The 19,479-nt window shown below is 35.1% G+C and overlaps 1 protein-coding gene across 8 annotated transcripts in view; it reads left to right on the forward strand.

Moving 5' to 3' along the window:
• The window catches only part of LOC128938029 (sodium channel protein type 2 subunit alpha-like), a 66,986-nt gene that overhangs the window by 25,734 nt on the left and 21,773 nt on the right, over positions 1-19,479 (forward strand). For 6 of the 8 annotated variants that reach the window (XM_054277979.1, XM_054277978.1, XM_054277977.1 and 3 more), the window contains 7 exons: positions 2,328-2,627; positions 6,127-6,480; positions 7,362-7,494; positions 8,197-8,435; positions 9,565-9,738; positions 10,974-11,330; positions 12,195-12,680. In XM_054277979.1, coding sequence (XP_054133954.1) covers positions 2,328-2,627; positions 6,127-6,480; positions 7,362-7,494; positions 8,197-8,435; positions 9,565-9,738; positions 10,974-11,330; positions 12,195-12,680 — 2,043 coding nt within the window. The remainder of the gene's footprint in view (positions 1-2,327; positions 2,628-6,126; positions 6,481-7,361; positions 7,495-8,196; positions 8,436-9,564; positions 9,739-10,973; positions 11,331-12,194; positions 12,681-19,479) is intronic. The other 2 variants (XM_054277985.1, XM_054277984.1) reach the window with 1 other exon arrangement.

Consider the following 19,479-nt stretch of genomic DNA (forward strand, 5'->3'; position numbering starts at 1 on the left):
AACAGACAAGCAATATTCAAAACCAGATGAGCAATATTCATAACAAAGATATTCCTTCAGAATTCTTTTCAAGTAATCTTTGTTTCCTTTGAAAAGAAAATTATTTAAAGTTTTATGAAAAAAGGCATTTTAATAGATGCTTTTGTGAAAGCTTTTCTTATCTGAAAGTAAAATATATGCAGGAGTTCAGGTCTGTGAGTCAGCCATCTGTTTAATTTCTGGGCTGATTTTCCACTGCTTTTCAAACAGCATTTAGTCATTTTCAACAGGACAGTGTGTATAAAATGCTAGCAAATTTGAAACTCCTATGAAACTCTATTTTTGGTAATACTTTACAGGTACTTTCTCTGAGTTAGAATGACTCCATAAAGTGCTAACAAAAAGACAAACTCTCTGTCTTTTGCTTGAAAAGAAACCTTTATGTATGACTTGTGAAATCTCATTAGCATATCTTTATTTTAGTCAGTAAACTTTATCCCTTCCAAATTACTAAAGAAAGAGTAGAATCCTGCAAAAATCAAATGTAGAAAGGTTGAATGTCATCAAAGTGCATATTGCTGGGTTTTTCTTAAATCTGGTGGTTTTATGCCTTAAAGGCACTAAATCACATTATACTGAAAGACATCAGCAGGCTCATCTAAATGTTTGTGTATCTGACAGTGGGGGGAAATGAAGCTGATCCAGACTTAGAAAGAATAGATTAAGAAACAGAGACTATAATAAGGCTGAATAAAGACCCTGGAAGTCATCTTTTTTTTTAATGAGTGACCACTACATTCATTATAAGTAGAGCATTATAGTCAGGATCTCTTTTGTTTGTGAAAACATTAGATGAAAGTAGGCAGTACAAGGTGGATCACTGAAGTGTTGAATTAGTTGCTAAGGGAGAAATTAGTTTGGGACCCATCTCTTCACTCCTTTGACACCAAACTTATTCATCCACAAACTTAAGTCATCACAGTGGTCTTTGGATTGCTCCACTTGTTTGACCTTTACTGCTACTATATGAAGTAGATGGGTGATGACTCAGCATCTGCTGCCTTTGTTTCTGTTAGAGTCTTTGAAGGATGATATACTGGAACCAGTATGACAAAATTTTGAGTATTGCTTTTTTATTTTATAAACCCTTCAGAATCCTTTTAATACTCCATTTAGAAGAAAAAGTCTGTATCAAGTCAACTTGTATAGCATGGGTTGTATATTGTGGCAAAGATATTAATTCATACTATGAGCTTTCAAACTATCCTTTCCTGCTATAAAGAGGTATGTCATCATTCCTGAAATACTTGGCATTGAATATAATATGTTTAGCTGGATAATTACTAGTCATCTTTGTTATATAACTCGAGTGTCTTGCCATTTATCATACCACCCTTTTTTGTAAGGTATGAGCAGCCTATCATCTCCCTAAAGATATTTCCACTACAGAATTTCATCGCAATCTCCCACAGTTCTTTTGAGGAACATCACTGGACATACTCTCAATTCTTTTTTATTTTCATGACTAAAAGAACCTTTCTCTAATGAAGCAAAACAAGTAGGCTGACCACTGTAGTTAAAGATACTGGTCCTGAATTTTGGGATGACTCTGCTCCAGTAAGTCATCTCACCCCTTTACACAGAAGAGAAATTTAAACCTATTTTCTTCTCTCAGGCTGTAGCACCAACAGGAAATAAATGTATCTTTGCATATCTGTAAGAAAGACTTAGAGTGCAGATACAGTGAGACATATGGAGGGGAAATGTGAAGAGGGAGGGAGGACTTGAAGATGTGTCTAGGGGTTGTGCCTGGTACCAGAAAAGGCAGAAGGAAGGTAAAGAGTATTCTTGCTGTGAGGACAGTGAGGAAAGGCTGGATTCAACTGCTTTCAGGGTGCTAGCTGGATTTGATATATTAACTCACTGGATGAATGTTAGGCATTAGTTTTGTCTGTAAGAGCTCAGAAGGGATCCGCTGAATTAGACTATGATGTGGGGCTTTTCTAAAGTGAAAATGGAATAACAGGTCCGAAATACATGAAAAAGCACTATGTTAACAGTTTTATGACTCCATTATTTCAGACAAATGTCTTGTGCAGCAATTCTTTAACAAATAGTGTAGCTATTGTTCTGCTGAAGTTGGTGCTTAAATAACTCTTGCTGCAAAACAGTGAGGAGCTGTACAACTCAATGGTTTATCTTCAGTACAATTGGTTTGGGTATATTTACACACTCAAGAGTGTATGAAGAGCATTATTATCACAGTGATAATAAAAAACAGTTGATAAAAGACTATAAAATTATTCTTTTTTGGCCTACTAAGAATGCCTTGCTTTGTAACCTGACAGACAACAGCAGCAGTAGCAGCGGCATCAGTTGCATCAAGAGATTTCAGTGGTGTAGGGGGATTAGGAGAACTCCTGGAAAGCTCTTCAGAAGCATCAAAGTTGAGCTCAAAGAGTGCTAAAGAAAGAAGAAACAGAAGGAAGAAAAGAAGACAGAAAGAAATGTCTGAAGCAGAGGACAAAGGAGATATCGATAAGTTCCCCAAGTCTGAGTCAGAAGACAGTATCAGAAGGAAAAGTTTCCGCTTCTCCACAGAAGGAAGTCAACTGACATATGAAAAAAGGCTCACTTCTCCTCACCAGGTACATCACTCTATTTTACTAAATCACATGTGTCTACTCTACTTTTATTTTCACTGATATTACAGCAAGTTTACATATTGGAAGTTTTGAAAATGGTAAGGGAAGGAAGTGGTAGTACCATTCACAGTGTAAGTTTGAGATGGTTTGACCCATTCTATTAGGGATAAAAACAACATATCAAGAATACTTGTAAACTTAGTTAACACATTTCTGAAAATGTATTTCTGAGGATGTGTCTAGTAGACTGGAGAAAGAAAGATTAGTATTCGTATATATGCATTAATGAACCATACATTTTCTGTTCTGGATCCATTTCAAAACTATACAAATATGTGAGCTTTTTAGCAGACATCAAAATATCTGCACAGGAAGTCCCACATTACTGTTAATTTCTATTATTTTCCTTAATTAGCTTCTTTAATGTGAAATAATGAGAAAACTAGCACTATAAGGACACAATAAGGACAAACTACACAGGGATCTTCTGGGCCTGTATGTGTAGCAATTTAGTCATACTGATCTTTATCATTAGAAATCATGATTTCATCATTCTCCTTGCATCCAGGAGAATAATTTCCATCACAGGAAAACAAGTCGTTTATGAAGGACCTCTGGAAATAATTTAATACAAAGTTCTATCTCTACTTCCATAAATCAAAGGGTCACTTATGTCACCCAAAGATATGCCCTCTGTATTTGGCACTGTTGAGGCTGCACCCTGAATCCTGCATCCAGTCCTGGGTGCCTCAGTATAAGACAGTCATGGAGGTACTGGAGCAGGTCCAGAGAAGGAAAGGTGAAGGTCTAGAGAGTGAATTATGAGGAGAAGCTGAGGAAGCTGAGGGTGTTTAACCTGGAAGAGTCTTGGGGGGTGCTTTATCACTCTACAACTCCCTGAAAGATTGTGGCTGGGTGGAGGTCAGCCTCTTCTCCCAGGCAACCAGTGACAGGATAAGAGGAAATAGCCTCAAGATGGCCAGGGGAATTTGAGGAATTCCTCCATGGAAAGGATTGTAAAAAATCAGAATGCACTACCCAGGGAGTAGGGAGGTGGTGTAGTCAGTGTCCTTTGAAGTGCTCAAGAAATGACTGGACATAGCATTCAGTGCCATGGTTTAGTTGACAAGGTGATGATCAGTCAAAAGTTTGGGCTTGATGATCTTGGAGGTCTTTTCCAGCTGAAATGATTCTGTGCCATCTTGGCTTATTTCAAGGCTACAAACAGTTATGGCACTTTTAGAAAAAATGAATCAAAATGCATCTCTTCAAAATGATAATGTGTGATTTGAACCAATAGATGACTTTTACCTATGCATACCACCCAGGTTAGGAATAACTTCTTCATTAAAGATGCTCTTGAAAGATTTGTTGGTTTTTTTTCAGTTGTAACAAAGCTTTGGGGCAAAAGTTGACAGCATACAACTAAAACTTAGGTGCCCCAAGAGCAAAAGAATTGCAAACAGTAGAATTGCTAAAGGAAGAGCTCATTTGTTTTGTTAACCATGGAGAATCTCCCTGGTGAGACAGAGTCCAGAGTATGAAACAGCGAGGCAGAATGGTAAGGGGAGATAATCTGCTCAGCTGGGCCCTGTAAGAGGTTTTGTCCTTTGATACCATATTCCATATGCAGATGAATGATGCAGTTTGCCAGAAAAATCAAACCTTCCTTTCAGTCCTTACTTTCTGATAGCATTTAGACACATATGTTTCTACCTCTACATGTGTTAGAATTGCAGCCATTTTGGCTTATATCTTTTGTCTCAATGCAGCAGGGACTTGCAGAACAGACATTACTTCTCCCAAATCCCTGAGGGGGCTGATCCAATTAGCTGTACTCAAAATGTGGCAACACATATTGGAAAGATTGGCCTGCAAATAAAACATAGCAGCCATGGGAACATTCTCCAAAAGAACAAGGCTATCACTACTAGTCAGATGAAACCCTGGTGAGCATGTCATTTTTTGAAGGACTGTACGTTGCCCAGATATATTTACAAGAAAATGTAAAAAGGGTGTAGTATTTAGTTTACTGCTTTATCAGAATTCAGTATCATGTTCCATAGAAGCTAGGGGTTTTTCTTAATAAAATTTTCTTTCAGTATAAACAAAACAGCACTTTTTCTCCAGCCAAGTTTACATAAATGGGTTAGCAAAATAATTTGGCTGGTATTTTTCAAGTAACTCAGCCTGAGGCTGACAGCAAGCATAGAAAATTTCAGCCCAAACTATTAAAATTTGGTGTAGCTGTAAGAGCAGAAAAAACACATCTCTTAATGGTAAACACCTGTCAGACTTTATAACAGGCAGTTCTACCAGTGCAGCACACACATAATATATGAATTTATACATCTCATGCATATACAGAGATACATATGGGTTGATAGATGTATATATGCAGTGTTTGATTTTTGAAATATTAACATAGGTTTGTGTAATATAGGATAGTTTTCACTTTCACTTTAATTATGCTGGGATCAAACCTGTTGCTATTATATATGAGGACTTTCCACCTGCAGAAATAGTGAAAAAGTGACAATAGTCTCAAACCAGGTTTTTGATGAACCAAGATGTGAAGATTTGCAAAAATGCAGAACTGAAGAAGGCTGAATGCCAGTTTACTTTTCTCCACAATCAGTACTCATTTTATTTATTCATGAATGCTGTTAATAAAATATGTAGCAAGGGAGAAGAACACTTCATTAACTGGCTTCTACTGTAATTAAAAGATGAATTACCAACAACCACTGATTTCTTTTTCTCACTTGTAATGAAATATCTTTAGGTAACAGTGTCCCTGGTGAATACTCTCTTTGAGTGGCCTGATAGCAAAGTGATACCTTCGGGCAGGTGTGTGCAACCTGCTATGGCCCCCGGAGAGCTATGCCTAAGAGTGCTGCTGCTGTATCTCCACAGCTTCCCCAAGCTGCCCCCCCTGTCTTCTAGATACTGTTCCCTCACTCTTGAGACTATTGGGAAGAGGTCAGTCAAGTTCCTTACATCAGTTTAGAGGGATTTCAATGGCAAACTTAAGATCACTTCTGCATCTACCAAATAAAACAGAATAAAATGATGGGTGAGCATTATAAGTTGTTATCCCTAGGGAATCCAGGGGATAAAGAAGAGAAGTAAAAGACTTTTAGCTCTGTACTGTAATTGAAGGAATAAAAGACAAGTACCTTCAAAATTTTGATAGTGATATTGAAAACTGTTTCCAGCACAGTCCATGCCAGTTCAATGCACCTTCTTCACTCAGAACTGTTCAACCTTGCTTACATCTTCTGCACAACTTTTCCTCAGTCATGCTACATTACCTTAAAAGAATTTTTCCCCTCTGCTTCAGGTCCCCTGGTGAACACATTCCCCTAGTGGACACACTTATACCATGGAAGAAAAAAGTGACTATCCTTCCTCCAGCACTGTAAATATTCTTTGAAAAGCCAAGAACTTACAACTTCAGTTCTGATGCTATTTTGTTTGGTTTGTTTTAAATCTTTTACAGTCTTTGTTAAGCATTCGTGGTTCTCTGTTCTCACCAAGACGCAACAGCAAAACCAGCATTTTCAGTTTCAGAGGTCATGCAAAGGATATAGGATCTGAAAATGACTTTGCTGATGATGAACACAGCACTCTTGAAGACAATGAGAGCAGAAGAGATTCTCTCTTTGTTCCAAATCGACATGGAGAGAGGCGCAACAGTAACATTAGTCAGGCCAGTGTGTCGTCTAGAATGATACCAGCCCTTCCAGTGAATGGGAAGATGCACAGCACTGTGGATTGCAATGGAGTGGTTTCCTTGGTTGGAGGACCTTCAACTCTGACTTCACCTACTGGTCAGCTTATACCAGAGGTAATTGTAAGTAAGCCAGTATTTATTACAGTTTGTGTTAGGCACAGAATTTTCTCTTATTCCTCATCTCTGCCTTCCTTATAATTTCTCAAAGAAATAATTTGCAATAGTTTCTAAATAAGACAACATAAAGGAAAAAAATCCTCAACCTTCTATGTCTAAGCCTTCATAAAGTCTGATATTCTTTCTTTCAGCAAGAGATCTACACATAGAAAAGAAAGATTAATTGAATTTGACAATTTGTACATAGTTTCACTTCAACAAAGTAGATATTCAATATATAAATAAGGCTATAGCTTGGAAATATGTATAGGAAAACTCCTATAAAATGAAATAAAAGGTGGCTTCTACTGTCATGATAGTTATTAGAAATACTCCTTTCTGAATTCTTCTCAAGGACTTTTTTCTCATACCTTTCATGAGAAAAATATGTACAATTCCTGTCTACCTTTGAAATTATATAACATTTTAGTCTCAGTTTCAGACTTCTGTAAATTAAGATGTTCTTTCAAATATTCAAATAAGAAAGCCTTTTTCATCTATAGTAATTAAAAAAAAATCTTATTATTACTATTACAATTATCAGTATCAAGGAGGTACCAAGCAAAAATTTCGTTCAGCCAGTCATTTAAATTACTGAAGGTGAACCACCTTTGGTCCCACACTGCGTTGGTATTGGGTCCTGCAGTTGATTATTTGTATCACTGTAGAAAATTCCCACTGAGTCCCTCAATGAAGAAGAAATACTGACAAGAACAGAAATATTCAGTGAAAAACATGGTACATTGCACAAATCTGATTTGATTATCTCTACAATATTTATGCAGTAAATACTGTTAATTGGCTGTTGAAAAGGATGGTCTAATTCCTCAGTATTTCATTTACAGGGCACCACTACAGAAACAGAAATAAGGAAAAGAAGACTGAGTTCATATCAAATTTCCATGGAAATGCTGGAAGAGTCTGCTGCAAGACAAAGAGCAATGAGCATAGCCAGCATACTTACAAATACAATGGAAGGTATTTAGTGCATTTTATCTGACAGGCAGTTCAGTGAAGTTCTCTTAACTACATGTACAGAGTAATTATTTACATAATTTTCTTTGTAAATGTGAAACTGGCATGTGGAATCTCTGAACATTAAATACAAAGGGCTTTTGAGCATTTCTAAGGTCATTTACACAATCTGAATGGTTAATCATGTTTCATGACACCTTCCAAAATATTACCTTTGTGGACTAATAGAGAAAAAATAATAGTATCTAGGGGATTACCAGAGCCTCAAACAGAAAATATAGTTTATATTGGTATAAGCTTCATAAAGGATTGGTATAAGATTCATAAAGGATTCATGTTGACTTTTAATATCTGAAATTAAGATATCTGCTGTAAGCAAGTTAAGTAACCTAAACTAAATGTCTAGATTCTCCCTAGTACACACAACCACAAATGTGTTTGTCTTTCTCTCCTGGGAAAGACAAACACATTTCTCCCTTTAGACATTTATATCAGATGATTTACTCTTTAGTGAATAGACTTCACCATCCACTGGTGGTAGAGGATCTTAAATAAATTAAATGGCTTATATTAAGGTAGATAAACATGGGAAATCTCATGTTAGTGAGAGCAGTTTATTTGATTGATATAATCTTCTCCAGTATTTTAAACAAGAGCTTCCAGAAGATACATTTGTAATACTCATTTTTTTCTGGTTTTTTCCAGAGCTTGAAGAATCCAGACAGAAATGCCCACCATGCTGGTACAGATTTGCAAACACATTCTTGATCTGGGATTGTTGGAGTCCATGGTTAAAAGTAAAGCATGTCGTCAATTTAGTTGTGATGGATCCATTTGTTGATCTTGCTATAACTATTTGCATTGTTTTAAACACCTTGTTCATGGCCATGGAACATTACCCAATGACAGAACAGTTTAGCAGTGTCCTTTCTGTGGGGAACCTGGTAAGTAGTTTATCTTGCACTACTTGATGTAAAAATGCCCTTTTCTAAAAGAAGAAACTTATAAATATATTGTATTTGTTTAAATTTATTCCAGAATATCTTTTTATAATCAATTTAGAAATGGTACTTATGATTTTCACAGGTAAAAGGATTTTTCTTACTGGAGCCTTTATCTTTTATGAATATACGTTTTTAACTACTATAATGGAATAAATGAATGTGTGTGGAAGGGCAGTCTTCACTGGAATGTCAGATTTCTTGACATCTACCTTTGATTTTTTATTTCAAATGTTAAGGTAGATTATGCTATTTTTGCCATGGTACTGATATAACATCATTTTTTTCTGTACAAAATTGATAAAATATTCAAATCAATAATTTCTCTTGGAATTTTTTTTTTCAATTACACTGCAGTGAAAATACTTTTACAAAAAATACATGCTCCCAAACTTTTTGTGGTGCTGCACAAACCACTGATCACTACGCACTGCAAGAAAGTGTTGAGTTAAATTCTGGACTTAAAAACACTAAGATGCATTGATAATTTCACATTTGGCACTTAGAGATATTTCAAATAACATTATCACCCTGAAGTGCATTTTCCTAAAAGGAAATAGGCATCATACAGCTTGGTAACTACATGTGAAACCTCTATATTCTTACAAAAAGCATGGGACAAGAATCTCCAACTTCCCCTGTCTTCCCCTGTCTATCTGTCAAGACAGACTTTAGAGAGTCTGTGCTTAGACAGTCTGACATTAGAGACTATCATCTTTTTAGACTGTAAGCTAGGAAAATACTTGCTGTCAAGTCTTCTTACTGGAACCCTCCTCATCAAACAGGACTTAAAACACCAGGTCACATCACATCATCTGCTGAGTGGATAGTCCAGCACATACCAGGGAGCTGAACTGCTGACTGGTCAATAGCTTTTTATATGTTTATTAAATCTCTGTCCAAATATAAATCCTGATTTAGTTACTTGTTTTTAGTGTTTAGAAATACTTAGATGCCATTTGGAGATAGCAATCAGTTGTTTTTTATAGTAACAGGTAAGAGAACTCATTGGATTAAAAAAATTCTTCAGGTATATGAATTTCTCATAACAATTCATTACGTTTTGTTTTAGGTATTCACTGGGATATTTACAGCAGAAATGGTACTAAAGATTATTGCCATGGACCCTTATTATTATTTCCAAGAAGGCTGGAATATTTTTGATGGTATTATCGTTAGCCTTAGTTTAATGGAGCTTGGTCTTGCAAATGTTGAAGGATTATCTGTTCTTCGGTCATTCAGACTGGTAAGTTCCTTGATAATTAAATATTTGCATGCAATTATGTCACTCAAAAAATAAAAATGCTGGTGCCTGCAATAATTAGCATATTTTGTAAATATATATTAAATACTTTAATGAATCACATTATTTTTCATATGTGCCTAATTTTCAAGCCATGTTTGTTAAGTAAAAATTTAAGGTGTTTGATACCTTTTAGTATCAAATTATCCTATCAATCATCTATCCAACTGGTATCCTTTGCCAACATAACACTAATAGCTACCTTTTCAGAATTTTGTGAATCTTTACACGGACTTCATAAAGAATAATAAAAGATGAATATCTGTGAAAACATACATATTGTTACCAGCAAAAATAATAATGAAATTTTTAGTCTTTATATTGTGAACATTACTTTGTGGTACTTGTAAAGAACTTAAGCAGATCCTCTCTTCACATTTATTTTAATGGGCACCAACAATAAACTTTAGTCACTCCACTACATATAACAGAATCATAACAATCTGACTTTAGGATAACATTTAAATCAAAGTATTATTGAGTTTCTACTAGAAATGTATTTTTTTATAACAACTAGTATCATGCAAAAACTGTGTTTACTGGAGGTACAAGATTAATGATTTAAAAGCCTTTATTACCAATAGTTACCACATTACTTCAAAACCTTATCTCCGAATACACAGAGTAGGAAGAACTGACCCATTTAGCACTACTTGCAATGGTACTCAACTTCACATAACCTAATAGTTTGGGTAATGAATATTACTTTTAAGGTAATAATTATGATTTGAATGGGCATTGCAATGTCTGCATCAACTTAAGCTTTTGCTTTAAAAAATGGCCTCTATCTAAGCATGGAAGGCCTAATGTAGTGCTGAGGGAATATGGAACTAAGCCAGGAAAGGTGTAGTGACAGTGATGGAAAGTGCAGAAACTTCTAACATGTCTTTAAGAATTGTTCAAGAATGAGCTGTAACTGGACGTTTAAAAATAGTAAAATAAAATGCCATACAAACACAAATTACTACTTTTTTTACTACGTGCATCACTGAAATGAAATTATAAACAATGCATTTTTGACAAATACTCCATGTTCCCTGCTTTATATTAAAATAATAATGTGGTACTACTGAAGAACAAATTAATGTACAGAAATTGGTATGCTCTGCTAAACAACTCGGACCTAGCTTCTATTTTGTAACTAACACTAAAGGTTCATCTGTGTTTTTGTTTTGCAGCTTCGAGTTTTCAAATTGGCAAAATCTTGGCCAACTCTAAATATGCTGATTAAGATTATTGGCAACTCAGTGGGGGCTCTGGGGAACCTGACCCTGGTGCTGGCCATCATTGTGTTCATTTTCGCTGTGGTTGGGATGCAGCTCTTTGGGAAGAGCTACAAGGAATGCGTCTGCAAGATCTCCAGTGACTGTGTGCTCCCTCGCTGGCACATGCACGACTTTTTCCACTCTTTCCTGATTGTATTCCGAGTGCTGTGTGGGGAATGGATAGAAACCATGTGGGACTGCATGGAGGTTGCAGGCCAAACCATGTGCCTTATTGTTTTCATGCTAGTCATGGTGATTGGAAACCTAGTGGTACGTGATGAACATTTTTTTTAACATTAACTCTGCTGCAGATGTGCAGGACTTACAGCTAGGCAATGAAAATGTTTGTCATCCTTCTGTTTGGAATTAAAAATTAATCTGAATGTGCTAAATTTTGGGTAAAAACATTTGAAGATTCCCTTTTCCTCTTTTTCATATGTTTCTGTACACTGAAGTACCCCTACTATGGGTACAAGCATTTAGAAGGAAACTTAAATGTCCATTCCAACATCCTGTCATGGAAGCACTGCAGCTAATTTAGAGGTGCTGTTTAATTTTTAGTACTGAACCTTCTGGATTGTTTATGTATAAAAAAAAAAAATAAACCCCAGAGTGATTTGTCATCCAGCTTAAAAAGGCGTAAAAAAGCTTCTAACTCAAGAGTGTACAAGAAACCTTTATAGAAAAGTATAAATTCAAGCTGACAACTTAAATGTAAAATTTACACTTCTACCATTTACACTTCTACTTTATTTTTAAGTTTCCTCTCCTGCTAAAATTTGCAGTCAAAATTTCCTGTCTAAATTCTCTTCCTTTAGTGATATTTTTAACATGATTTAAATTTTTTATAAAGTAGAATTCAAAATTTTTGTATCTTAGTCATTTACCTGACCTTGCAATCTTGACATTTTACCAGCAAAAAATGTGCAGAGCCCCAAAAAGTTATTTATGATCTGCAACCTGCTCTACTGATTTTTTTAGAATCATAGAATCATTTACATTGGAAAAGGCCTTTGAGATCATCAAGTACAACTGTTAACCTAGCACAAGTACAACTGTTAACCTAGCACTGCCAAATTTAACACTTCTGATATGATTGTATTTACTACATAGCTGTATTCTCTCATCTTTTAGGTATTGAACCTATTTCTGGCCTTGCTGCTGAGCTCTTTTAGTTCAGACAACCTTGCTGCTACAGATGATGATAATGAAATGAACAATCTCCAGATTGCTGTGGCAAGGATTCAGAAAGGCATAGATTATGTTAAAAAAAAGATACGGGAGTTCATCCGAAAAGCCTTTGTTAGAAAGCAGAAATCTTTAGAGGAAATCAAAGCACTTGAAGAGCTAAACAACAAGAAAGACAGCTGCATTTCCAATCATACTGCCGTTGAAATTAGCAAAGACCTGAATTATCTCAAAGACGGGAATGGAACCACCAGTGGTGTAGGCACAGGCAGCAGTGTGGAAAAATATGTAATTGATGAAAATGATTACATGTCATTCATAAACAACCCAGGTCTGACTGTGACAGTGCCCATTGCACTTGGAGAATCAGATTTTGAAAATTTAAATACAGAAGAATTTAGCAGCGAATCTGATATGGAAGAAAGCAAACAGGTAGGATTTTTCATATCTTAAAAATTATTAAATTGTAATCATGCATTTATATGTTTTAGTTACATATTTAGAGTTTTTTTTAACTGTAAATTATCCCATGTAATATATTTTATGTTTTAGAATTTTATGTATTATTCAAGAAAAAATATATAATGGTATAGTAGAGGATCCTTAGAGTTTACATTTTTAGTATTTTTTAAATTAAAATTTGGAATATATTTTATTTTAAATATTAATATTTCTTTCACAGTTTTATGAGGCTTTAGTACTAGTAAACACTTGATAAAGTATTTTCTGTAGTACCTACATGTGATAAGAATGCATGGAATAAGAGTAGAAGGCAGAATGACCTTGTAATACAGATGCATGCAGAAACAGCTTATTTAAAGTTGTTCTGCTGTTATTATTGTGCAAAGTGGCAGAAGTTGGTCTAAAAAGTCAATGCCATGTGTTTCAAAATCTAAGTGGCTCAAATGCCACAGTGAACAGGTGCTAATGGTATTCGAGGAAAACTTTGTGTATTGGGGTAGTGATCAATGACAAGCTAATAAATGCATTAGCAGAATCTAATTATTTTCAGTGCCATTAGAAATTTAGGAACATTGAGGTTTAAAGGATCAGGAACCATGGATAAATTTGTTTTCAATTAGATTAGTAGCTGTGATGTTATGTAATTACTCATTAGTCCAAAAGAGTTTGTTTACCATGAAGAAAGCTCTCCTACAAAGAAGCCCTGCATTCCTGACTTTATCATAGCTGTATATCTAGCATATCTGCCATAATGATGTATTCCTCAGCAATATCAAACTTCACCACATTACACTGATACACAGCCATGAGCCAGTTAATCATGGTATGAGGGTTTTGCCAAAGAACATCAAGAGTGTGTGTTTATTTGCACCTGCAAAAAATGTTGCTCTGTGTAACAATTGTAAGATGAAGAGTAAAGTATTCTATCATCTGAGTTGCTCAGTTATGAGACAAACAGTTTCAGTGCAGATGTATAAGATAGTACAGCAGTAGTGCTTATCCATGGTAAAATTAGAATATAAGAGAGACAGGAAGTGTAAAGCAGTGTAAATTAAGAGATAAACTAGTATTAAAAAAATCCCCAAAATATTAAGAGTGATTCTGGGTCTGAGAGTTAAGTATTTTTCATATAAGCTGATCTAATAAAATTTGGTTTTCATTTCCAATGAACCTTTTGCAAAGTTTTCTATGTCCTTTCATATATTCTGATGTTTTTTTAAATGACATTACACTATACATTTTCTTCTGTCCTTGTGGCTAACTTTGATAAATACAGAAATGAGTGCCTTCCTATTAACTCCGACAAGTTACAAGCCTAAAAATTTCCTGTATATGTTACTTTTTAAAAGGTTTGTAGTATGCATTAGAACATTGGGGGGGCTGTGCAAATACTGAATTTGTAGTTACGTGACGTTAGCCTCTGCACTGAAGGAACTTGGGAAGTTCCCATCCACACCTGGCTAATCTTTGCCACTTTGCCTCAGAGAAGTTAGGTCACTGGTTGTGCCAGAGGTATTACTGGTTTATTTCTCCTCTAAGGGAGATTGAATGGCTCAGTTCACAATGTACTGTCATATATTCTATCAGAACAGCTGAGGAAAAAACTAAATGCAATGCAAAGGCAGAAACTCCTCTGCTTTCCGGGTGAATATGTGATGTATGTGCACTCCAAGAAAATGGAGTAAAAGCCCATTGTCAGTTGCTGACCACTTCTGAATGCCAATTTCAAGGTGACTTTCATAAGTCAATTTCTCTGCTCAACCCCAGCTTTGCCTGGTTCAGGCATTGTATCTTTATCATCTAAGGCCATCCTGAAGATTCTGGACAGTAATAAATCAAAAGGGATTTTGCTCTTTTTTAATGGACTGGTATCTATATGTCTTCAGGAAGACTAATTAATAAGCAATTTGACAGTGAAAATTTCATGTAGCTGTAGGAAATCCAGCAGTAAATGATGGATGGTATTTATATTAAGAAATTGTGGAGAAGTTTTCAATAGGGTTAAGATAGGTTTAGGACTTGTATGCTGTTTCAGCATTTTCATAGACTGTACTAGTCAATACCATTGGGAAACTGAAACAATAATGCTTCCATCAAGTTCTGCTCACACACAACTCTCTATTGTTCAACTGCCTTACATGTATTCATACAGTGCAAATGTGCATATTGTGAACAGTAATCAGACAGTATCCTGAAAATTGTGAATTCTGTATTAATTTCACTTTCTCCTCTGGATTCCTTATTCCATTCCTTCTGGATGATTTCTATGGAAAGAATAAAGTGGGGTTATTTTATTGAGTGCATAAAAATCCACTGGATTTGGAAGTTCTGGCATGTGACAGGAATTTGTGAAGTTTCCCAGTCTTCTACCAAGTCAAGAGTATTGCTGAATCTTTTGCTGCCTTCTGATTGTCTTTTGAGGAAGATAAAGAGTACATTGGTGCAGTGTTTAAGTTACCTCTCTAGAACAGTATACCATCACTTGCTTTGTTTTGCCTCTCAAGGGGTCCCACTGGGAAAACATTCCTGCTAGAAGGCCTGGTCTACAAAAGGAGGGGTAAGAGATGGGGCAGAACTTTCCCTGCCTTAACTGTGGCAGTACTTAGCACTTAAAATACCCTGAGGAGGTATCCCCTATAATAACATTTTATTTAACCACAGAGCTGTGGAAAGCTAGATCTGCACAGGAACTGTAAAATGAATTTTTTTTTCCTCCAGTGTCTTACTGACTGTCACTGATGTTAGGAGCAGAATGATTATTTGAAGTCTGTTATGCTAGAAGAGGGGCATAGCCTGTCTTTTCCTGAGGAATGTGCCAGGAGAAGGTTAATTACTATAGACATTGTAATTGTGGGTGACTGAGGAATAAATTGTAATATTTCCTATTTTTTTAATCATACACACTGTAGTAGAAAATAACTCCAGTCATCGATCATTGTTTCGAAGGCTAGCTCTTTTCTTTTTCTTCCCCCCCCACCTCCCATTCATGTCTTCATGGAAACCCTTTCTAATTAATTTGCAAGTTAATCACTTCCAAAATCTGCCAGAACCTATTCTAGAACCTGATTGCAATTTCTAATACATATAACTAGAAATTTGAGGACACCTCTTTTTGGATGAACGATAACTTATATTATAAAGTTACTCACTGCTTTAGAGGAATAATTGGCTGAAAGTACCTGCAAGAAGTGAACATTTCATTGATACATTGAAGGAAGATTTTTTTAATTATCAGAAAAGAGAAGTGCAATACCCAATGAGATAATCATCAGAAAAGAAACAGATTTCTGCTCTGAAGAAAAGATACTCAAGATCATTACCTTTGAAGATAAATGAATTAGAAATAGCTGAAGGGGATTATTTGGTTGGTTTTTACATTAGCATGTGGATGCTGGTTTTATTGTGAAATGAGTAAATATGCTAATCTTGCCAAACATAAGACTCCTAACTATTGTATCTTGTATACAACTTAACCACTGTTTGTTAGAGCTGATTGACAGCTCTATAAATATAGTTTTATATTTCAACATCGAAAAATAATTTCAAATATACTTCTCAGTTATGGAAAACTTTTTTTACAACTAAGGAAATACATATACCTACAGGCCTCAGTCATTCACCATTGCAAAAACCTTTCTATCTACAGGGTATGAACAGTAAATACAAATTCAGATTGGAGAAATAAGACTAGTCAATAGACTTTTGATGAACACAACAAATGATTTTGATAAAATTAAATATATCCTTCATCATCGAGTCTACTGAATTTTGAAAACTATTAATAAATTCTGTTTTCTGATTGGCTTCATCAGGGCCTTTGTCTCTAGATGAAGTGAAAAAGACAAGAACAGAGTTATTGCATTCCAAAAAGATAAGCATCTTCATAGGGCTTCAATAAATTTCTTAGCCAAAACAGACTCAGCAGGACTTCATCAATTTGTTGGATTTTTTTAAAATCATGTTTAAAATGCCCAGCAATAGTAATTTTTTTCCTAAAACTGACTAGTTCTGGGAGAGTATCTTCAGAAGTGACAAATTATTTAAGTTATAGACTAGCTGTGGTTAATGATTTAAACCATATCTCTGGATACACGGACGTTCCACTGTCCAGGCACTGATACAATCCTCATTTGAAACAATGAGATAAAGATTATAGATTTAGAAGTGTATAGCATACTAAATCTGAACTATAAACTTTACACAATGTGATAATTCATCACATTTGAGTTGAAGAGAAATTAAAGATATTTATTTTCATCAAGACCAAGGCACTCTACTATTATTAGAGAGTGAAGGAGGAATGGGAAGGCATACATCTTCAAAGTATTTTGCTTCCTGTATGTACATATTTTTCAAATAAAAGAGGTAATCACATAGTCAGTTAAACAAAGACTAGGACATGAAATAAACAAAACCCTTAACATTTTTATTAATAAGCATTGAGGACTATATAAATACAGGAATAGTTTCCAGATCTGCTAACCATGTCTTAGTTAATTTTATTCATTCCACTTTTATTTATGAATCAGAATTTTTGTGTGCAGATTAGTAGTTCTAGCTTCCATATATCTAATTTCTCTAAAATAAACTAACAAGTTCTGTAGAAAAGTTTGTTGAACATTTCAGGTGGTATGTATTTCCCTTTTTCCAGCTAATAATAAAATATTAATAATTATGTTTTAATTGTGTTAAAGCCATGTTTGAATTAGAGATTCCAAAAAGAGAAAAACTAGTGATCCTGTGTATTGAACTTCACTACCTACCATTCTTACTTCTCACAGGGGTAAAACCAAGCTGGAGCAATCAAGAATGCAGCTCTGGTGCTTTTTAACCAGGTAGAGCAACGTGTCACCACTTTCCCACAGGTTACCTAAGCAAGTTATACATATATATGTATATATATATATAATCACTTTTTAATGGATTTTGACTGGCCTGCATGCTATTCAGCTATGTACCTTCCCTATTCATTGCAAGAGTAGAAACATGCACAGCTGCTCTCTGCTGAGTCATGGGACTCAAGTCACAGCATGGTCAGGTGGGATTGGCAAACCCAACATACATTTTTTAACTCCGCTAATGGTTTTTCTGAATATTTAAATACAGTATTTAGCAATAACTGCATGCTCTTCAGGTTTTGAAGTATGGATCATAAAAGTACTGGAATGTTTTATGCTAAAGAAGCCAAAGAAAAAGGGAGCATGCATAGTTTTTAAAAAATAAAAACAACCCTTTTTGATTCAGCCCTTATAAATGTAAATATTCAATGAAATGTGTTAAATATTTTGAAATAATTTCTGCCATGAGTTCAACTCCTTAATGAATAACATTTGAATTATTGAAGTAGCTACTGATCTAAAAATTACAGTTATACTTTTAAATCTACAATGCACTGTAATGCAGATCTTCAAGATGCTACGAACTACACACTATATTCATTTGAACAGTGCATATCTTGAGTTTTATAAACTGGTAGCAAAGCAAACTATTTCATAACTGCTAAAATTATACCTAGCAAAAAACTCTCCCTAAAGAACTATCGAAAGCTAAACATTTGGCAACTTCTCTTTTCTTAAACCCCTTTATAAATAGAGGTGCTTGGAATGTGTTTCACGATAGCGTTCCATAAATGAGTTGGGGGACTCATTTGTGTAAATTAGCAAGTCTAGGGAGTAGTCAACACCATTTTTATAAAATTGCACTTCTATCTATTTATCCTAGGGATTTTTTTCATTATAGGCAAACATGCCATTGAAGCCTTCAAGAATAGTGACAGCAATTATAACACAGGAGCCAAAGTTATGTGAAACTAAGGAGGTTAAATGATTCTAGTAAAACGAGGCATCAAAATTTGGAGGGGATTGAGATTTCAGTCCTGTAGTAGGATTGAAAGCTGTTTTCCTTCAGGCAGAGTTTCACTGGCTTCAAAAGGATCACCAAGTGGTTAATTTTATTTATTTGATTATAGTGTGGCATGATCTACCTATTATGGTCTAAATTGCCCAGAGATGCTAAAAACATTAATATTGGTGGGTATTCTGAAAATTCTCAGATTTTAACGAACAAATTTTAACCAAGATATGCTTCAAACACCAAATAAAACTCCAAGGAGATTTTAAAATTATATTCTAACATTTTATAAAAGTCGAAGGTCAGAAGATCTGAGATGTAAAGCCAGTTTAGAATCACTTTGGAATCATCAATCTCCATTATTTTATATTTTTTCACTCAATTACAGTGCAGCTTTCAAGACTGAAAAGATAAAACCACATGGCTGAATTACTAAAGGCAATTTGTAATGGCTGAATCCTTTTATTTTATTGTCACTTGAATCATGAAGCCGTTTGTAAAGCTTAAAACTTCAGTAGCCTGCTCTTGCTCTTATTGAAATTTAGAATAGAATCAAATGAGAGCAAGACTGGGTCTTAAGTGAATGCATTTTCTTGTAAATGGGCACATTAACACGCTGTTGGTCTAAGCTTGTTTTAATGATCGAAGCTGTTGATAAGAGATGCACTGCTCTGAAAGAACATTATGGAGGCTGATTGTACATACATTAACCAAGTATCTGGGTGGGTGATGAAGCATTTTTTTCTTTTATATCCTACACAATAATATTTACAATACTGTTTTCAGAAAAATATAATCCCACTGAGGTAGTCGGATTGTTTCTTTTATTTTTGTGTGTGATTTCCACAGTATTGCTCAGGCTTCTGCTCTAGTCAAGCATGTTGTTTTGCTGATTCAGGCCTTGAGAATGCTGCATCAT

Source organism: Melozone crissalis, unplaced genomic scaffold (genome assembly GCF_028551555.1).
Source record: "Melozone crissalis strain CALT ecotype California unplaced genomic scaffold, PUWL_Pcris_2 ptg000023l_1, whole genome shotgun sequence".
NCBI classification, from domain to species: Eukaryota; Metazoa; Chordata; class Aves; order Passeriformes; family Passerellidae; genus Melozone; species Melozone crissalis.